The sequence below is a fragment of the Antrostomus carolinensis genome, unplaced genomic scaffold, assembly GCF_000700745.2.
Source record: "Antrostomus carolinensis isolate BGI_N321 unplaced genomic scaffold, ASM70074v2 scaffold7535, whole genome shotgun sequence".
In the NCBI taxonomy this organism is placed as follows: domain Eukaryota; kingdom Metazoa; phylum Chordata; class Aves; order Caprimulgiformes; family Caprimulgidae; genus Antrostomus; species Antrostomus carolinensis.
The window spans coordinates 1-22,241 of record NW_010318351.1 but is presented as its reverse complement, the minus strand read 5'-3'; the positions used below and the strand labels follow the sequence as shown (position 1 = coordinate 22,241).

Here is a 22,241-nt window from a genome sequence, read left to right as displayed (position 1 = left end):
TCGGAAGAGACCTTTGGATATCATCTGGTACAGTCTCTGTTCAAAGCAGCTCTAGTTGAACTTTGGAATGTCTGTCTCCAAGAACCTTGGGTACTTCTGGGCTCCCACCTCTGTTCCAGTATTCAACCATTCAATGGAAAGAATTTTTTTTTCTTTCCATCTAACAGAAATTTTCCTTTCTGCAATTTGCTTCCATTTCTATTTGCTGCATGGCTTCAAAGACAGTCTGGCTCTGCCTTCTCTATAGCCACTCATAATGCTGATGACAGCAACAGTTCCCCTCTAGCCTTTCCTTCTCTAGGTTGAGCAAACCCTCTTCTCTCAGCCTCTCCTTGTACACGACAGGCTCCAGCCACCTAGTACCTCCTCTGAAAGACTCACTTCAGTTTGTCTAAAGCCTTCCTCTAATGGTGATGCCAAAACTGGAGACAGTAGTACAGATGCAGCGTCAAAACTGTTGAACAAATGAACCAAGGAGGACAATGATTTAAGTCTATTAAATCACCGTCATTCAACGTCAATGTTAAAACGTGAAAAGGATAATCAGCATTCTCAGAACTGTTACTGGACAGTCTATTGAATGAAAGAGGATCACAATATTAAAGTTGTGGGAGTTGTTTGGTTTGGTCTAATACTAGCCTTAAAAGTATGCTCCAAAAGACAAGTTTTTATTAAAATAGTCTGCTGTTAGACAAATAAGGATTAAAAAATATATATGTATTCCTTGTGCCCTAAAGTTGCCCTGTCCTGTACCTAGAGACAATAAAAGTATAAACATTCTGGATGCTGATAAACATATCATACTGTGGAAAGTGCCAAAAGAAATACTCTATGCCACAAAGACTGTAACAATTAGAAAGCAGCACTTACAAGTCTATCTACAGTACAGGTACACATGACTCCTTAAACCTTAATAAACTAAAATGTTGACTTATTGAACTTCTGCTGAAGAACCAACATGCATGTTCTCTGAAAAACATCACCCTTCTGTGGGTACTAACTTCTCCCACGTTTTCCCTCTCTCAAGCCAGTGCAATTGAGAAAGTTGTCTAAAAACATTATTCTATCCTCCCAAAGCAGAAGCAAATACTATTCAAGCTTTAAAATAATTAAAATTTTACAGAAGGGAGACTTACTATATGTTCAGTTTATATAATGCTCTCTCCCCCCACTGGGGATAGGAGATAAAAAAACCCCGAAGAACAACACTGCATTGCTATGTAAAACAAAAGAAACAACAAAATGAGAACTGTAATACAGAGCAATCCAGTACCAAGAAGAAGAAAATAAAGAGCCTATACCTTTTTTGTGGACTAGTGCCAGTGAAGAGCACGATGAGAATGATTTTGGAGGACTGTTTGATAAGCGTGCATTCATCCCTTCATTTGATGATGGGGTTTGGGCTGCAGATACCTCATTCATATGGACATCACTAATGTACTCTGCAATTAATATTTGCATTATTTAATAAATTCTACCTAAAACGTACTGCAGAATGGACAGACACAACAGTTACATAGGTTATTTAACCACACAGGTCACTGGACATTTAAGAATAAAGCACCATTTCAATTCATACACCTTTAAGCTAAGAAAAAAACCAAAAAACTATACTTTTCTGGGTTATCTGAATCTTTAGCTTTTCAAGGGAATTTGAATTGAATTCAGAACACCCAAACCGAAAAAAATAAAGAAGATACATTGTTTACAAGTAAATCCACCTACCTTATTTGAACTATACCTCTCTCCTATATTACACAACTCATTTCCACTCACACAGATATTCTGACTGAGAATTTGACTATTTCAATTGCATATTAGTAACGCATTACCTGAGAACCTGCTGTGTATCTGTACTTTGACAGTTCCTTGATTATTCAAAAATTCAGTGGTCTCTGTAGCAGTGTTTGTGTCTTTTTCCAAGTCTTCCATAGAATTTGCTCGTTTAAGCTTGTTGCTTGATATTTTTTCTTTCTGCCAATCTTTGGAAGTGACTGAGTTGTTATCATCATCCTGAATTAACATGGTTGTCTCTGCAGGATCCTCTAAGACAGGTTTGAAAATAGCATCATTTTCTGTTTTATCACAGGTACCACAGGATTCACAAGGCTGAAAGCCTACATCTGACTGGCTCTTGTCTTCTTCCATACTTTCTTCAACACTCATAGGCTGGGCATCTTCCACTTCTACAACTGGTTCTTTAAGTTCTTCATGAAGCAGATCCATTAGACAACGCAAAAATTCTTGTGCATCCTAGGATTTAAACAAGTTTTACAATATTATTCCATTTTATTTGGAAGATATTAAAGTCCTATCAGGAAAAGATACAGACCACTAAAATGAAAGCTACAGCTGGCTGTTAAAGAAGAATAAGGTTAATTCCTCTGTCCCAGGCCTAATGTTCAAAAGAAATTTCATTTCCAGACCATGATTTCTTTCCTGCATCCATTTCTTGGATGTCACAAGTAATCTTATCATACAAGTTTCCTTCAAAACACTTCAGTTCCCAAAAAGTTTATTTCAACAGCTTTAACAAAAATACTGCCATAGCCTACATGAATGATAAATACAATGCAAGCAACTACCAACACTGTGGTCAGACTCCAGCTTTGCTGCTAATGGAAAATTTTTAGGGACAGTTTTTTAAAGCCTTATGTAGCATCTTCAACAAAGTAATCAGAGCCTTGCTTTCACTAGGCATGGAAGTACTCTATTAAAAAGTGTTACGCTGTACTTATCCCATCTTTCCCATCGCATTATACTGTCAACAAGATCTTAATTCTTCTTCTAAGCCTGGACAAGATTCCTCAACTATCAGCATTTCCACAAAGAGCTGTCAACTATTACTACAAGTCTAATCTGTATTTGGAAATATCTTAAAAGCCACCAAATTTCAACAATCCACACAGCAGTTTGGTTCCTGGCAACAGAGAATATTTAATAAAGCAAGCAGGGGAGAAAACAACAGTCTCTTCTTGGCAACTACTACTGCTTCTGTTTTCTTCTCTTTTCCTTTTTGTATTTTGGTTGTTCATAATGATAATTTTTGCAGCTTAACGTTCCCATCCATCATAGCAAATTACTTACTAAGTTCACAACTGCTGACTAGAAAACATTCTTTTTCTTAGAAACTACAACTATTAAATTTGAGTTTTTGGTTTAAGTAATGAAGAAAATCCAATACACCCATTTGCTGGTAATCCTTTTACAAAAAAAAAAAAAAAAAAAAAAAAAAAAGGTCAAACCTTGAGACATAGATTAACTGATAAACATTTTTCATGAAGCAGAAGAATTCCCTTTTCTCCCTGAATATCAGACATGGCTGCCCAACTTGCAAGGTTGGGCAATAGGAGAGTGTTGGTCCCGAAAGACCTGCTTTGTTTTAATTGTTGCCATGAAACCTGCTAAACATACAACTGAAGTGTGATCCAGGCAGAATCTAAAAAGGTTCTCATTAAGTGTTGCTATGTATGGAAAAAACACATTCTCATCAGTGTTTAAAGCTGCAAGAACCAAGTTTCCATACAGTTTCTTTTTGGTTATCAAGACTGATTTTCTCCTTTTCCAGAAACTCCTGTGGTTCTTAAGAAGTTCATGAATAAACTAAAAAACATTGAGATTACTATTTAAACATTTACTTTACAGCTACATGCAGCATTTGAACATTAAAATATGTGTTCTAATCCTCCACTCCACAAATATGAAACACACTAACTGAAACGCCAAAATTCATTTGAATAACAGCAGATTCCTGGAAGATTAGTAAACTTTTCTAATTCCAGGGTTTAAATTTTTCCTCTATCTGAAAAGTTTTTAATAAAGTACTGCAAACTGTATGAATGCAGCAAGATCCTGTATGAAGGATCAGCTGAAGAACGCCTTTACTATACAATAATCCATGCCTCTAACAAGTTACCAACTTACCAATACCAGCATTATTTCACACAAAGGAAGAGTTTTAGATATGTATTATTTTAATTTTCATAAAAAACGGGGAAAGGAGTTATTTTCAGAAGTTGAAGGTTTCAATAATTTGATATAAACAAACATAAAACCTGACTTAACTGTTGATGGTTTGGTTTCAGATTATCTACCTATGAAGCATATAAACTAAAGTTTATGGTGCATTTGCTTTAAACAAATATAGGAAGCATGGTATCTTAAGCTTTTTTTTTTTTTTTTTAAGAGATAACTTTGTGGCTTAGGCAAATTTAAAAGACATCAAAAAGATTTACCTGTTGAGAGTAGCCTCGAAATGTTGGATTAACAGTTTTAATACCTTGAAATAAACCAGTAGGAACAACGGAACCAGGCCTAAAGAAAAAAAGTTTCAAATATATAAACATAGGTAAAAAAGCAAGCACTTAAGTGGAATTTTCTGTCTTTACTGGAATCAGAATTTTACCTGCAACTGAACTATAACACTTCTAACACCAGTAATATTAATCTTAATCAAACATAAAATATTAGTATTGAATAATTAACAATACAGGGGTTTTTTAAATCTGTCCTTCAACAGAAATGGTGACTGCATCAGGACTTCTATGTCACATTCTTGTCAGAGAACTCTCAGCACTATGTACGATTACTGTTTCTTTACTTTTGTATTTATATTTTGAAGTATTTTCTTAGACAGAGGTAACAGAAATTCCATATAAGAAAACAAGAGAAATTGATAAAACACTGATACAGAATGAAGGACACAGATAAGATAAAGTAGTTAAACATTTTAGATGTATTTCTTCCAGATATAAACCTACTTTTAAGAGCTTCATGTGACTTCGTATAGTGTTTATAATCTATTTCTTGTCAGATCTTTACTACAATTTACATCAATTATTTGTCCTATATTTGGTAGATATGGAAGAGATTATAAGGAAGGTTTAAATCCTGCAAGTTAGTCTTTCCTTCCTTAATTTATAAGAGTAATTCTGTGATACACACAAAAAAATTAGAAAACAGATTAATGCATCCTTCATGACTCTGGAGTTTATTTATAATAATTTCATCACCATAATTATGCAATACCTGCTTTTGTGCCAGAGTTCTGTCATCAGCTTGAGGTAACTTTTACAAATTGCTGGTTTCTTATCTGTTCGGGCTAAGCCTCCACAGTCAAGAAAAAAGTGTGTCAAAGGTGGGCTGATTAAAAAGAAGAAAATAGTATTTTTTCCGGGTTATTAAAATACAAGAGGAAATCTGCATTTCATACAAGATTATTAAAAAAAAGTATTACTAGTATGTAATTGAACAACTCCATTTCCTACATCCTTAAATGCTGCAACCAAACATTTCCTTGCAGGACACATTCAGCAGTACAGTTAAAGCTCTGGAACTGTCTAATGGGATTCACATTCAAGGCAATTCCTACCATCCATCACAGAAGTACACATGTACCACTACGGCAACAATCTCCCTAAGCCTAGTTTGTAATTAGCATCTTAAAATGCACCTTTTCTCTGGAATCCAACAGTGCCACATGATGTTTGTAGGTAAATAATTTATACTTCAATTATTATTTATCCGTTTACTTCATGCAGGGTTGCCAACTCACATACTCTCTCACTTCTCTCCTTTCAACTCCTTCTGAATCCCTCATACAGGTTGGACCTATTTTTGTCCAAGAAAGGAGACCTCCCAGCACACTTGCAAAATTTGGCATTTCTCAACAGAATCAGTTCCTTATGATTAGATGCCTTGTCCACTTCTTTATTTTCTAGAGAGATTTGCTTCAGTTCTCTTCTCCCTCAACAAAGGATCTCAATGAGGTCTACTTAGCCCTGTATCCTGTCTTGGACTGCAGCCAACAGCAGATGCATACAGTAAGCACATATTTGATATATGCCCAAGTACTGTCCATGCCTAACCATTTTGAGTGCAAGAAACTTCAGAGCTGGATAGTGTTTTTCTCTCTTCAGCTTTTGTAGACTTCTCCTTCATGAACTTGTCTAGTATCTCCATGGAATGAGATTTTGCCTTCTAGCCATTCCTAGAATGGTTTAGCACAGAGTGTCCCAGATGCACTGTTTCTAAGGATTGAATTTGGATCTTTTGATCTTAACATGTCTTTTTTTTTAATAAGAATTTATTCTTACATATTTCTTTTTCACTTCTTTTGTAGCAAGAAAAAACCCAACCCATAGATTTAATAGTTTTTACCAGATTTTCTTCTAATTTCTAGAACTGTGTGTATTTTTACTTAGGATGGTGAGGAATTAGAATGAAACAAGGAAGAAGTTGAGTAGCTCATATACCATAATACTTCACCCACCCCCCCATCAGTGACACAATTGTTTGTAGTGTATAAGACTGAGATTTAACAAATACACATCATCTTCCATGGTAGCACAGACCTTCAAAATACTTAAGTCTCTCTTGATAAAATGCATGTATAAGCAAATATAAAATTACATTTACAACCATTTTCCTTACCAGTTGGAAAGAGCTTGTAAAGCTGCATTCATGTAACAAGTGTTTCCAATATTTTTTAATCCTGTTAGACCTGAAAAACAGAATGAGCATTCAGCACATCTGTTAATGCAACACAAAATGTATTAAGGAAAATACTTCTGAAAAAATATGTACTAATTAAAATACTCAGGTAACACTTCTGATGCTAATTACCATACAGAGTTGTAACTAGAAGAAACAGAGGACTCCTAAAGGAATACTAACCAAACTAGAAGAAGTAATTGATTGTTTTGATTTTTGGCTAAAACACTTCAGACAAGTAGATTGTGTTTCATCTCACTAACTTTTGATGTTTTTATGACAGCTGCAGATTGTAATTTAAAATGTTATCAATATTTAAGTTTTACTTGAACTTAATGGTTTACCTGTTGAGTTAAATTGTTGTGCTGTGTAATCATTGATCATATTACTAAAAGCTTCTCAAGGAAGACTTCATTTTTCTGTCTCAAGTTCATGCTAGTAGACACGATACTAAACATTCAAAATCTACTCAGCATGTGATTATCCCAGAATGAGGATTATAATTACCTAAGATCAGTATTTTTCTATGCCAATTACATAACCTTATTTTTATACACAGACTGCTCAGTTTAGACTTCCCCACAGAATTCATTTTCAAGCACAGACTGTTTACTCTCTTTACTGATACCCACATTTAGTTTTTCCACACACAGAAGTTACAATCAACATATATTCTTTCAGTGATTATGCAGTTATGAAAAATTGTCTCTAAATATTTGAGGAGAGGCAATTTAAACAAGTCATAATTATCATAAGATCTCAATCTAAAAAAATTGATCTGAAACACTTGCTGTTCATAGCTACTAAAGTGTTAAATTAATGAAGTAATTAATTTCAAAATAAAATTGCTTTTCTGTGAGAAAACAGTAACATTTATAAGCACAGAATCAATAAGACTGAAAGACTTAAAATACTCAACAGTCAACACCACTAGCTCTATGCAATCCTTGAAGGAACTACCCCTATCATTTTAGTCTAGGACAGAAAAATAAAACTTACTAAGAAAATCCTTTTACATCTAAAAACAAGTCTGGTTACTTCAGTTGAATTTTCTAATACACAGAACTAAAGTTTTAAAAGGTTCTTCTATCTGCCTGAACGAAAATACAGTCCTGCTTCCAGCTCTGAAACTGCATTCTGCCCTTCCAATTTCTGCTACAAGGACAGTCATTCTTACTGAAACTGGAAAGCAAGAACAGTCATAGGATTTACTTTTTTATTTTATTCTGGGGGGGTTTTTACAGCAGAAGGTATATCACTGCAGATTTCCAGCTTGCAGTGTTGCAAATAAAGTTTTTTAATAGAAGATTTTTCTTTCAAATATATATTCTAATGTTTGCTTCATCACAAGCATTTAAAAAAAAATTAAGAACAAAGTTAAAATGGAGCTGAAGATTTTTTTTTTCCTTTAAATTTGAGTCACATCAATATTACTGGGAACTTTAATGCAATTCTACTTGTATGCTACTTCTATACAAGTTACATTCCCAAAAATATTAATATATCAAGAAGACACACAAATACACATACTGGTAAGAGAAACTAACTGTGACTAAAACACATGGTTTAATTATTTAAGGGCAGATGGCAAATTAGTGGGGTGGTGACGTATCCAGAAAGACTGTGCCAGACAACAGAAGGGGCAAAGTAGGATTTCTGGCCAATGCCAGCAGACTTGGGAGAGGGAAAGCTGGTAGTAGATGACTAAAGAAGAAATGAAATCCATAAATTAGAATAACTCTTTTATCATCATTGATGGAAAACAAACTGCCTTAACATATGCGTTGGCACCTCAAAAATAATAGCTTAACAATCTGCTGGTCAGATTTGTCTGAGAAAATGGTACTTAGAAAAATTTTCTTTACTAACAAATACACATATCATTTTTAAAATTATCAATACCAATTTGAGACTTGTAAGAAATAATAATTATTATGTTCTCTTATGAAATGAGAAATTAAGGCTTCACTGTTTGGGGTTTCATCCACTCTCATTTTCATCTTTACAGAAGTTTAATATTAGGGTAGGGTAACCTTTTATACCAGAGAGTTTGGCAGTGCATGAAACCCACTACTGAAAAAGAGAAAACAAAAACCCACACTGGGATACTACAGGCTCAGAAAAGGGTTACCCATAATGCAGGAAAGCATTCAAATTAGAAACCTTTTAGGACAGAAGAAAACATTAGAACAGGTTTTATAGAAAACCTACTTTTACCAGAGTGGCTAGAACACCAGCTATACCAAACATTACTCCAACATGCTTTCTTATTTTTGTTGCTGTTTGTACAGTTGCACTGCATTTATCACCACTGCCTCTGCTCTGCAGGTAAGTAAAGATTGCTGCAATAAAGGTGAAACTAAAAATAGAGATCTTAATTGGAGCAGAACAGAAACAGTTTCACTTAGAAGAGAACTAGTACATAGCTGGTAAACAGACTTGGAGACATACACACACAATAAAGGGCAATAAAGCACTGGATTTTGCTTTTATTACCTCTAGTCTTTAACTCATCTTCTTCCACTTCTATATCTAAGTCATCGAATACAGCTGCTAGCGGAGTCTTCAGAGTGGGATTACTAGGTATTTTAAAATCCTTGTAAGGCAAAACAGAAAAAAGTATATTTACTTGTATTTATCAATTTTCCTCTTAATTGAGTTTACATATAATTTCACCAACAAATCTAGGTACTGAAAAATCACGTGAATGCATTTTGAAATCTCACTGCACATAAAGTGAGAATAATAGGATTCCACAGCTACTGTAATAAAGTTTACTAAGAAAAACTCCACGTTTCTGTTTTCAGATTAGCAGCAATAACATTGTATGATTTTCTGACAACAGCTGAAGAATCAAAACAAAGCAAATTATAGTATTTCTTTCCCTTGGATAACAAACAGTAAGCTAGCACTGAAAATCTAACACAGCAGTAATCACATAAAAGTTAGTGTATATGTTTTTGATATGCCACCAGATGGCTCACTACATTTAACAAAGACAAATTAAACTGTTGGAAGCAAAATGTACAAATAGAGAAAGAGTATTAAACAGGCAGATGTTTACTGCATGACAAGCTCTTTTTGTGAGCACATAAATAATAGTCCTAAACAAGATGTTTGACAGACTTTGTAAGTTTTACTGCTTTTTCTGTATATTATACATGTTTTCTTAGACAATTAAAACAGGTTAATTATAAAAGAATTAAAGTTCAGAAGTCTGAACCCAACTTTATATCAAGTCACCAGAATTTCTGGACAATGGAAATTAAAAAAAAAAAAAATTCCAATGGTACTATTGCAATTGAGCTGCTGGCATTTTATGAGAAAATGATCAGATTATGTTCATATTAAATACTCAACTTTGAAGTGAAAATATTAAAGGATATTTCCTTTCTACATATATCAAAGAGCTGCCCATCTTTCTGTCCAACCTGTGCATCATGTTATCCCTTCCATAGCTCTATGCCTCAAGCAAAACAATTTTAGAAATACCATACTTGTACCTGTGTCAGTTTTAACTGAGTTATCTGTCATTTTTATATAAGCACATTAAATATGCAATAAAGAAATAAAACCTTTTTTTTTTTTCAGATACATGCATTGTGCCAATTATACTTAAGAAATTGCAGCATAACTTTCTCCAAGACAACACTTATCTAGAAAAGACTATCAGAGTGAACAGTACTGATGCCAGTGAAGACTAATGTAACCAGGAGAAAATAACAGAACAACAAACCAAACCTAAACAAACTTTGTTGAAATTGCAGAGGAACAAGTCAAGCAAATAGCATATTTCAAAATTCTCTTTATTTTGCTCATCTCTCTCTCTGCTTTGCTCATTTATTCCTATAAGTTTTCTCCAATAGTAGCTAATACCTTATTCATTATCTTACTCTTCAGCTACTATATTAATTGTTAATAAATGTGGAGCTAGGAACAGCTAAGCACTTTTATAAAGTCTAGTCTTTGAAACTCATATAAAACTCTACAGTCTTAAGCCTGTGTTTCACTCAACTAATATCACCTTCCCACATAGTAGCCGTATTTCTCTCCTTGGCAATCCTAACTGCCGTAGGACACTATTAGCGTTCTCCTGATTTCTAGTTTGATACATATTTTTCTGCATGAGTCTAACTCAATGTATTTGTCATTCTACACCAAAATTACATGCACATATAGAATATACAGAGGTTACTACTGCCTTCTTAGTAAATTCTTGCATGGTAGTTAAATTATTAACTATTCAGGAGTGTTTCTGTGTATACTACTACACTGGAAAAAATTTTCCCACACACATATACACACACAAAAATCAAGACCTTTTCAGTCATTTATCAAAACTGAAAACTAGACATGTTTAAACTTTTGAAACTAAGTTACAGGAATCCCTTTAAGTGTCTTACATTGCTAGCTGAATGAGGTTAACAATTAGCATATATTTCTCTAAAAATACTGAGCTCATGTGAATGAATTTGTATCTCAGTATCCATGAACACATACTACTTGTAACCTTAAATTTAACCCTGTGCTTTTTCTGTACCTTACAGTTTATTGTAGATTACAAACAATTAGACAGTAAGATGAAAAAAGCCTTCTTAGGAAGCATGCAGTACACAGAGACAGAACACAGAAGCTGGGCAATGTCTTTTTAAAGAAATTTTATAAAAATAAAGAGAAATTAATAGAAAGCTCAGCCACAAGAAAGGAGGAAAAGTCCATCTCCCACTTGAGAGAAGACACAATGTTTAATGCAAAGCTGCAGCTGCCTTTGCTTCATGGGGTTAAAAAAAAAAAAAAAAATACCTGCACACTATTTTCTTGTGCTTGGTGAGACAGTCTTGCATTTGGTAGTGGAGAATGAGATCCTAATTTTCTATCCAGGAATACTTCCTTACTACAGGCATAACACCAAACACGAAGTGTAGTAAGGTTGACAGTTAGACAGTGTTTTGTCTCCTAAAACAGAACAAAAACCAAAACTGTGATTCAGAAATTTGGAATAATTAAATATTACTACATGCAAGCTAGAACAGAAGTATTAAAACTCTAAATCTTTCAACAATGAAACAAATATGTAGGTTAGAATATTAAAAAATAGCAATTCAATTACTGAAATTTTAGCACAAACTATCCAACACTCATTTTTAGTAAAAGTCACTCAAATTAGCAACAAGGTACAATCAGAACCTAAGCCACTGTCATATTTGACATGCTTCTACATAATTACAAAAACAAGAAGAAAGCCTGTTGTCAGAAGCATTACAACTCATAAGGAACCAATTTTCCAGGAATGTCTGCTATTGATCGTAATGTTAGCCATCAGTAAGGGCAGTGTTTATTTCTACTGGTTTGCTGTAGGAAATTCAAGCTATTTAACAATCAGAAGAGAAAAAAGTTACAGTAAGAGGTGCTCATATCAAAACAAACATTCTAGACTCTAGAACTCTTTTTGACAGCTTCATACTTTGAAGCAATATAAAAATCTGACGGAGGATATTTTTACTGTTCTAATATTCATATTTCTTTTTTTAATGTCTTTGCTTACTGTAGATTGTGTACACAGTTGCTATCATCCTCCAAATATTTCCACCAACCCTTCCTGTATTTCTTCCTTATGTGTTGGTATCAGCCAGGTTTATAGACAATGAGGGATTTGCAAGAAATTAGGAAAATACTACAACTGCTGCAGGATGCTCAAGTTCCTCCTTCTCCTCTCATTTAATAGGGCCTTGTACAAGAACAATGGTTTTAATATAAAATGCGGGTTACAGTTAAGTAGCCCTCTCCCTATGAAAAAACATCAGAAACGTCAGATTACGCAAATATCTCAGACAATTTTGATAATGAGAATATGCTTGATTATGCAACTTCAGCTGTATAAATAATTACAAGTCTCCAGAGCAACAGCTTATTAGTTTTCCTGAAGTGGACACAATGAACATGATCATGTGCAGTACAAGGAGCCTTGCTGGTGGAAACTGGAGTAAGCAGAAATAAACTGATTCATGTCAACCTTGTTTCTCTCATTCAAGTGAGTTAATATCGATATTTTTACTGGGAAAAAAAAAATATTCCAGAAGAGGGCTTAATATCCAGAAATTAAAATTAAGTAACAAGAAAATCAAGACAAGGATGTCACTGACAGCAAGCAGCAAGCAAACTATCCATTTCCTTTCTCTTACCTGGCAAGTACATAACATTGCTAAAACAGCATGTAAATCAGAAAAACTACTGTAGAAAGCCAAGAGGTATAAAATTGTAGGCAATAAATCCAGGGACCATCTGTTCCCCAATTGTGCTACAAACAGCTCATTTATATATCTATTTTAAAGGCTTTAGAACTGTGATTCAGCTGAAACAGCTGCAAAAAAACTCCACTTTGTATTTATATTAACACACTTGATTTGTATAAATATGTACTCCTCTCAAGGCCCTGCTTAAAAAAAAAAATCAGGAGCAGTGATAAGATGCAGTCATAAAGCATACTTCTGGTGAAAACCCTGGTATATACTATCTGTTCATTTTCATATTCACCAAGGCGTGGGGTTTTTTTAGTATTTTTAAGGACCAAAAACTGCTCAGTGTGGAACCTTAGATGTATTTGCTGACAGATGAACTGTAAAATGGTAGGCAAGAAGTTCATTTAATCGGAAAGTCAGCAACTCTGAAATTACATGTTAATAAAACTGCCATCCCTCTGTCCCCAGTATATTGATTAAGAGAGAACGATAGATCTCACTTGCTTCATTTTGGCAAGTGTGCACAGAACAGACAGTGAATTTAAGACCCAAACAGATGCACTCAAGCTGTCCAACCTTGCCAGAACTTGGCATGCTAGGGAACATACTGCACACCCTTCACTGCTCCTACCAAGCTGGATCCAAAATCAGGACATAGCAGGGAAGAATATGCTCAGCAAACTCTACAGGTTCTTCATCTGTAGCCACTGGAACAGGGAGCATAATGCAGAAACAATGCACCTGTTTCTGGTAATTTACACTTCCTAACTCACATCTGTTCAGCTCTCATCTTCATTAATCCAACTTCCCTTCCCTTATTCATCAGGCAGCCACAATACTAAAAAGTTAGACTGAAGTAGTAGAGTACTACATATAAACTGAAGTACACAAGAATTATTTTGTCCACATATCTTGAAAATCATCAGTAACTGTTGTTCTTTTTTTAATTTTCACCATGTTCTTCTGAGAAATGTCAGAATTACATAAGTAATTATGCAGCTGAACAAAGACTGTAAACTCACATACACCTAAATTAGTAAGAACTGCTTCTATAGATGAAAAACAATCATAGCTAATCAAACTTCCAAACAAACAGTTAGACTGACATAGGTTATTGACTTCACTAAAATGACTTTAAAGGTGTTCTCTAATTCTACTTCACTGCTTCAAATAACTGTATTATAAGCAATTATTATTACATATACCTGGGAATGGGTGGTACTGTGATCAACATGGGATTCACCACAGCCAACATATGTACATCTGTTCTGTTGAGCAAGATACAAAGAAGTACACAGAATTAAAATGTGGCATCAAACAGGTTTACAGACTAAGAATATTCTACCAGTCCCTTTAAAATTCACTCAAATTTCAAACTTGCACAACCCTACACAAAACAAGGACATGCACAATAAGTGTTAAAATAAGTATCACCTAAAGCAAGTAAGAATGCTGCAAGATTTACCTCAACTCCTCTCACTGGTGGGTAGTGTTAGACATATAATGCATTTGGAATATAGTTTTTGGCCATTTTGAGATATTTATTCAGATTAAGGTCAAGATGTATTTTTAACAATTCATTATTTGGTAGAGATTATGACAGAAAATATGAAGTTAGTCCAGTGACTAAAATACTGAATTGCAACAGCCTTGAAACATGACACATTTATAAAAAAATGCCTGTATGCCCCTATCTGCAGAGTCTATTTATCAGAGTATTACTTCACAATTTATTAGTTTTCTCACCTTTAAATAAAGAGTTTTCAGCACCATATGGTTAAGTACTTACAACATTCTAGTTATAACATGCAAAATAATTGTTGATTTTAATTGTGCTAATTGCAAAACATATTTGGCTGAGTGGAGTGTGGAATCTTGCAGCTGCCAATCTTCAAGCAATTTTCATTAATTCCTCATTTGCATGAGTCAAGACAATCACATAAGAGGATACAGCATGTTATCTGTATAACTCGCTAAACAGGTTAATTTAGACAATCAAATAGCAGCTGAACGCAATCAGTTTTCTATATTAAGTAATCACAGATATTGGTTAAATTACAGACAGTTAACATGCTGGGATCTCACCCTGTTTTTTTACTGAAAAAGGTGAAGGCAAGATGCCAGTTCATCCAAGTGGAGATATATCACAGCATGACACTAAGTATCCTATTGTAATCAGAAAACTCTCCTATGGAAATGTCAGTATGAAATTAAGTTTTTCAGTAACGGTTTAAGAGCTCTAAGTGAGAAATAAAAACCATGTTTTGAGCTTCACAGCATTTCCCCACCTGCCAGGCTGATGCATCCCCAAACATCTCTTCCTACTCCCAAAAGGGATTTTATATGTAATTAAACTTCAAACCATCTAACAAAAAGACATTAAACACTTTCTCTCCCCCTTCACTTCTATTTCTTATTGATAAAAGGAGCAAAATAATCTGATATCTTTATTGTTACTACAATCCACTTAAAAGGACAATGAAGTAGATTTTTAAAAATACTCCTACATACACCTAAAGGCCGGCACCTCAGCCTAGAAATCTTCCCAACAGGACTTAGACAAATGTTGCCAAGAAATGACATCAAGCCTATAGAGCAAAACTTCCACCTCTGGAAACAGCTGCATGCCTGAAGAACTCATGAGACATTTTAAAAACTAAATCAGCTCTATACTTTCCTTTGGTATCATAGATCAACCAGAAGCAACGTTTTCAGAGCTTTTTCTTTTAAATACACTGAAAACTATATCTTTGTAGATGACAAGGACAGTAAGGCAAGAACATATTTCAGAAAGACCTATATAGAGAGTAAAGACTTTACAAAATTCATACAACACTTGAAGAATGTTTATACATGCTTCTACAAGTTTCAAAATGAGTTTTTTCTTTGTTTTGCTTAAGAATAAAAAAAGTCAGACTATGTATTTTTATGCTGTAAAAAGTCTGCATTTACTGCTAAATGTTATTACTACAAATGCTCAGAGAGACTTGTAAAAAGTAACTTAATTCAGTAATAATATATTATTTTTCAGACCTACAGACCTGGGGAAAAGATTAAAAAAAAAATCTTAAGACTTAAAAAATATCATAACTCAAGAAGAAGCCTTAATATGCTACTTTCTTGTTAAAAAAAAAAAATCTCATTTTGAACACAGTGTTCTTAAATTACAAGAAATACCTGATAAAAGGTAATTACAAGAAATACCTGATAAAAGGTAAATAATTTTCAAAATAGAAAACTGCACAAGAGGTTTTGCTTTTAAATAATAATTTAAATACACTAATTTAAAGAACTTCATAATAGTTGTTTTCTCAAAAAAATACGAACTTTATCTACAGATTAATAGAAAAGAACTCCACAATGGAACAACAGAACAACTTACCTCCAAGCATGCCCAAAGGTTGGGTCCTCTGACTTTACAGTCCTGACAAGTGCCCTATTAAAGTTAAAACACAAAAAGTATCATTTCATTTACTTTCACCAGTAAACCACATCTTGGAGACAAAAATGAGGAAGAAGACTGTATAGCTCAGTATCAACTGAGTAATTTTAAGACAGAAAAGAGGATGTGTTGACTACTAACTCAATTTTTGTTTTGCTTTACATAATCCTAAAATCAGCATACTCTTCTAGTAAAACCTTGGAGATCTCTCCAAGTTTTCATATTAAATCAAAATTTGTTCTTCTAGATAAAGCAGAAATATATATCATATCACATTATTATAAAAATCCTAAAAATTGGTCTTTTCTACCAATTTAACATACAAAGAAATTAAAGTGCTAAAGCTGCCTGTTCCTACTTGCAGACAGCTAACACTACCTGCAAAGGTTTAAAAAGAAAAAAAAATAAAAAAGATGCAACACTAGAGAAATGCTGCACCTCCCAGCAGCAAACCAACTGCTGGACTTTCCAGAGAAAGAATTTAGCACCATGGACAGAAAAGGTTTGGCTTTTCATAACCTCCCAGCTACTATAATGAGTTACAAGATCTTTCTTTGTTCCACTCATTAATACTAGCTTGAAACCAAGAGTTCAGGTACAGGCAGTTTCTCAAACTGTGGCTCCTCCATCAAAAAGGGAAGTGTTACCCAAAAAAACCCCTGAAGGATAAATTCCTTTGTTACAGTTTGTACCTGAAGTCAAGTCAGTTATACTCTATTACATTAACATTCCAAATAACTACCTGCTACAATGGCAGTGTCTGGGAAGTTCAGCTTGGTGTTATGCTAACTCTTTTAACTAATATTTACATTAAAACATCACTTTATTTGGAAAACACTGCTGGGAAAGGTAGTTTTTAAGTGTTTAGTACTGAAAAACAGTTTTTCATTTTTATCAAGTCCATAATTCTTCCCATACTTTGTTTAAACCTTACAATTCTTGGACAGAAGATTTTACCAATGCTTAATACTTAAATGCATCTTATAACTAATAACACATGACAAGATATGTAGCTAAAACAAGCGACCAGAGTTAACTGTGATAGGAAGAAGGTAAGCTGCTACAACTCACATGAGATTTCTGTATCAATTCCTCTTTTGTTATTTCACCAACTGATTCCAAGTGTGGGCAGTTGCTGACGGGCGATGACATTTCAGAAGCTGTATTTTCTGAGATCCTGTAGCTGGAATTTGCAAGACCAGGGAATCACTTGTCAACAGAAGTAAGAATGAGTGAAATCCATTTCCTTACAGTAGGCAGTGATATTAGATATCTAATATGCAACACAAACATAACTTTTAAAAGAATGTGCCTTTTTCGAGTAAGGTATTTATTTACTACCTTATTCTCTCACAGTTAAGAGAATCCATGAGTCCAAGTTAAACACAGCTGACTTCTAAAACAAAGTCTGACTTTTTGGGCATAAAGAGAATGCTAAGTGGAGCAGAGCTGGTTTGGATTAATTTTTTAACTCACTGGCCTCTACCATGGCATCCCAACAACACAAAAATGACAGTTTTGAAGCCTACCCAGAACTGATGGTGGCTTTGACTGTATATTTTGGAAAGAGATCTTACACAACACTACTGAAGTTGTGTAGGCTGTAGTACGCTGAAGCTGTGAAGGCTGAAATGCAGGAGCACATGACTTGCTTGTCAAAGGAGAAGGAAACTTTATCTTGGTTTTATTTATTTACAAAGCCACATTCTAGATTTAGGCATATTATATATCAAAAGCAAACTGAAACTTGTAACTCACATGTAGTACTGAACACTCGATGAGCTTTTCTCTTGATCTTTCTGTCCATTCAAGGTCTCTGATGCAGACACAGAAACTTATCAGAAATAAAAAATGCTAAATATAATCACTTTGTCATTATTGTTATTTTGATGGTTGCACAGAAAGCTATGATATTTTACAGAAGGAAAATTTTTAAAATGAACTCAGTAATGTTCTTTTTATATAAATACTCCAATTGACTCATGCAGATAAGAACCATTCAAGAACGATTGCTTAAAGAATTACTATTGATGCCTCAATCTCTCTAAAGCCCAAGAAATCCAAAGCTCTCTCTGCCCAATTATCAGCTTTCCAATCTAGCATTCCTTTATCAAGACTTGAAACTAAACATCCATTCTAACTCAGTGATGCACACTCCTTGCTCTGTTTGTAGCCTTTAGCACTGTTACCAGCATCTCCTTCCACTTTGCCCGTTTGCTTTGGCAGCCTTAGGTCTGTTCCTTCCGCTACGTGACCAATCGCTCCTTTGAGTATTGAGTAACCCAGAGTTTTGACAGCACGGGGGGAAAACAAACCTTGCCTAGCAGGCATCTCAGACACACTTCACAGTAAACCTTCAGTCTGTTATCTTTGACTTGGTCTTAACTTCCACTGCCTTCCAATAAGATCCGTTTGAATTAAAAGGCATTTCAGTAATCTTTGATTATCAAAGGGGTTTTTTACATATGTGGGTATAAACAGTCTATATTATTCCTATAAACATTCCTATACAAATAACATTATTAAAGTAGTATATATCATTTGTATACAAATAATATATGATACTTCATATAGTGTATTATATACATGCATGTATATAACTACATGTATATACTTAAATATATTTAATTCATGTGTAAACATTTATATATAAACAACGCACAAGATATTTATATGTGTATATATATGTAACATAGATACATATACTCAAGTGTGTGCATCTTTCAGTCGCCTTGAATGTCACGTTAACATCTGTTCAATAAAATATTTAAGAACCTATCTCACAAGACTGGAAATACTACAGGAAATGAATAATTTGGGATTATTTTTTTTTCCCCAATATGAGGCTTAATTTCCCTTCTTGCACTAATAGCATAACACTTAAAAGTATTATTCTCAAATATAAGCTTCAGCTGGAGAAGTATTTCCTCAGTTCACTGTCTATTTGTAATCTATGTGCAGTACTGCTGAAAGACACTTCGGATATGAAAACAATAGTATTTCAGGCCACACCTCCTCAGCTTCAGCCACATTAGCAATTCTGGTTTGAACTGTAAAGTTCCTTTTCTGAACAAAAATGGAAACATGAATGTCTGTTTCATCTTGCATATTGTGCAAGGTCTGTTAAAACATTAAAAATGGACAAGCGAGTTTCAAATAAAGCCCTGACAACCTGAAAAAGTGTAAATTAATGCTGATTTAACACAAATGCTTTAAGAAAGACTGGTATAATGGATTAGTAAAGATTTAGGCTTAATTTTTTTATGGAAGAAGCTTTCTGAATGCATTATTCCAAGTAATACAAAGCAATGAACAAAGTGAAGGCTTCACCTCATGCTACCAGATTTGTATTTAACAGCTACTTTTCCCACCTGGAACTGCACAAATCCAAACCTGCAGTCCTGAACAAACCCAAACCCTGGAGTTCTGTTCATGCCAGGTTCTGTTTCTTGCTGCAGCCTGCATCTCCTCAAAGAAGCATCAGAAAGACCAAAACATGTTGAAACTCATGTCCCTGTGTAGTCCCTGTTCCTGTCCATAAGAGCAGCTTCACTTGTAGAAGTCTAATTAAAGTTATAGATTCTTTACATGTTATTATATGGGCAGAGTCGAATGGGTTTTCACCTTTTGTAAACAAAATTCTGACACATCTCCTTCCATCCTGTGGTGACCATGTTAACTCACTGTACTGCCATTAACTTGGTAGCCTAATACACTTAGCTGCAGTTACACGTTTTGTAAATTTCTATGTTAAGGTCTAAAACTGTAAAATTCATTCAAAACCATGATTCATCCTTCATCTCTCAAGTCCTAGCAAGCCCAGGGTAGTTCCTCCCTCCCTCCATCTCATCACTTCCTACTCTATCTGAAAAGATTGCATATCTTCCTCTGCTGGTGGATCTCTTTATCACATCTGCTTTTTCACAAGCTGCTGCATTCCACTGACCTCATCCAAAAGTCATTTCTTCACATTTTCAGTAATTAAAAAAAAAAAAAAAAATCTACATTTTATACTCCTGTTCTGAAGCTGGAGTGTATCTCCATTTCATTCCTCCAGTAGTATGGAATGGTTTATACTGGGAAAGTACCTAGATATCTCTTATGAACAGCTCTGCTGGGTCAGATGAAAGGTCCATTTAGCCCAGTACCTTGTTTCCACCACTGACATCCACAGGAGAATAGAAGTATTATAAGAACCTGAATCCTTCCCAGCTCTGGGGCTTCCTGAACCAAAAGCTTATATATCAGTAAGACAGAGAAAGGCTCTGGAAAGGATCCATTTCATTCATTCCATCCTTCTTCAGGTTCAAGAACTCTAAAAAATAGTTATCAAGACAGGAACTCTTAGACAGCAATTGCGTCCAGTGGCAACAAGACTATTTCTGTCACCCTTCATGGACCCTTCAGAAGTATTCCATGCTCTCACAGAAAAATGACAAACTGAAAACCACGGACTCACATGTGTGGGATACAAGAAGCACCTTTGTTTCACTATGAGGTTAAGAATGAAGTAAAACTTAACTGGGAATAGAACTCAAGTTTTCACACTAACTGTTCATAATCATATTCATGCAATAAGCTTCTCATCAAATGCTTCCTATATATTTGGGAGAGAACTCTGCAGTCTCTCCCTTGTTCTTCCTAGCATTCTTCATTGTTTCCACTGAAAGGTTTGTTTTAGCCCACTTATCTCAGTGCATCATACTACATCATTCAACTCGCTGAATCACTTAATGTTCAAAAAAGGACGACTTTGCACATTTTTGCTTAGTGCATGCACAGTGAGTCATACTTTAAAGGAAAAAAAAGAGCCTGTAACACTTATCTTGAACTCCTGGTTTTCCGTTTTTTTGCTCCTGTTTATTCTTCGCATTCACTAAGAAAACAAGTTTGCCACATGACCATAATGTACAGCATCATCACCAGCAACCTATTAATTATCCAGCAGAATTCCATGGTATCACAGGCTTGTATGGTGCCTACCATAGAAGAACTATCACACACATAGAAAAATCCCATCAAACACTACAAGAATTCAACTGATCTTGAAAGTGATCTTAGGCTTAGGCAGGGAGCCTAATAGTTCCTAAAGCAACTTAACAGATTTTAAATTATCTCAAAAAAAAAAAAAAAGTTCATGTTTTCATCTGTCTACTTACAGTACAATCATTTTCTAGGGTTCATTTAGGAAATGCTAGTACAAGATTTTAAAAACAAAAGGATTAGAATGAAGATAGCAATGACCTGAAGCTGTAATTGTATTACAAATTATTTCAGCATAACAATATATGCGAATAATATTGTTACCAAAATTGAAAGTAGTCTTCTTAAGTCAAGAAATAGGGAAGATTTACCTTAATTTCACACACTAAGTTCCTTTATATTCAGTTAATTGGTAGGTGGTTTTGATTTCATCTTCCATCCCTCTCTCTTTCTACCTTTTCTAATCAACTCTAAACATGAGTACCCTGTTTTCTTGGAAAAAAATTGCAATACTAGTACTAACTCTGGTAAAAAAAACTTACTTAATCTATCTGGTATTTTCACAGTAAAGTACAAAAGCATACTCAGGAAGATGACAAAAGATACCTGGTCCTTCTCCTCAGACACCAAAAGCTACCTACTCCAGCAAGACACAGTTTTTATGTGACTTTCATTAGCTTTTATTTCTGTCATGAAGTATTGTTTCCCAATAGAAAGGACATTAAACAAAAAACGCTTGAGTGGAGGGTATATCCTCTTACAGGGTTAGACATTTTTCATTTTAGATTGCCTTTAAGGTATATAGGCTGTCCATTCATTTCTTTCTTCTGCCGCTTTAAATCCTGTTTCTGAAACCCACTAGCTGACCTTTATGTCTCTAAGAGGATTTTCCTTGCTCAGGCTTTGCCTGGGCACAGAACCCCACAGGGATTTTCCACCCGACTTTTTTCTCCAGCCTATTTCACCCCTCGCACACGGGTACCTGAGCCCGCAGACACCTCAGGGAACGGGCGCAGGAACTGGTAGATAAACTCCCTACAACACCGTGGCCGCACGGCTTCACCTTCCGAACGCCCCGGCGGAGG

The 22,241-nt window shown here is 34.7% G+C and overlaps 1 protein-coding gene across 2 annotated transcripts in view; it reads right to left on the bottom strand.

The window, feature by feature from the left end:
- Positions 1-17,325, bottom strand: part of USP33 (ubiquitin specific peptidase 33) — a 36,059-nt gene extending 18,734 nt beyond the window's left edge. For both annotated transcript variants that reach the window (XM_029085166.1, XM_010168862.1), the window contains exons 1-10: positions 17,245-17,325; positions 16,114-16,167; positions 13,937-13,999; positions 11,296-11,448; positions 8,989-9,088; positions 6,433-6,502; positions 5,029-5,142; positions 4,236-4,314; positions 1,833-2,253; positions 1,302-1,442 (exon numbers count right to left, since the gene is read on the bottom strand). In XM_029085166.1, coding sequence (XP_028940999.1) covers positions 1,302-1,442; positions 1,833-2,253; positions 4,236-4,314; positions 5,029-5,142; positions 6,433-6,502; positions 8,989-9,088; positions 11,296-11,448; positions 13,937-13,999; positions 16,114-16,167; positions 17,245-17,325 — 1,276 coding nt within the window. The remainder of the gene's footprint in view (positions 1-1,301; positions 1,443-1,832; positions 2,254-4,235; positions 4,315-5,028; positions 5,143-6,432; positions 6,503-8,988; positions 9,089-11,295; positions 11,449-13,936; positions 14,000-16,113; positions 16,168-17,244) is intronic.
- Between the last annotated feature and the right edge of the window lie 4,916 nt (positions 17,326-22,241).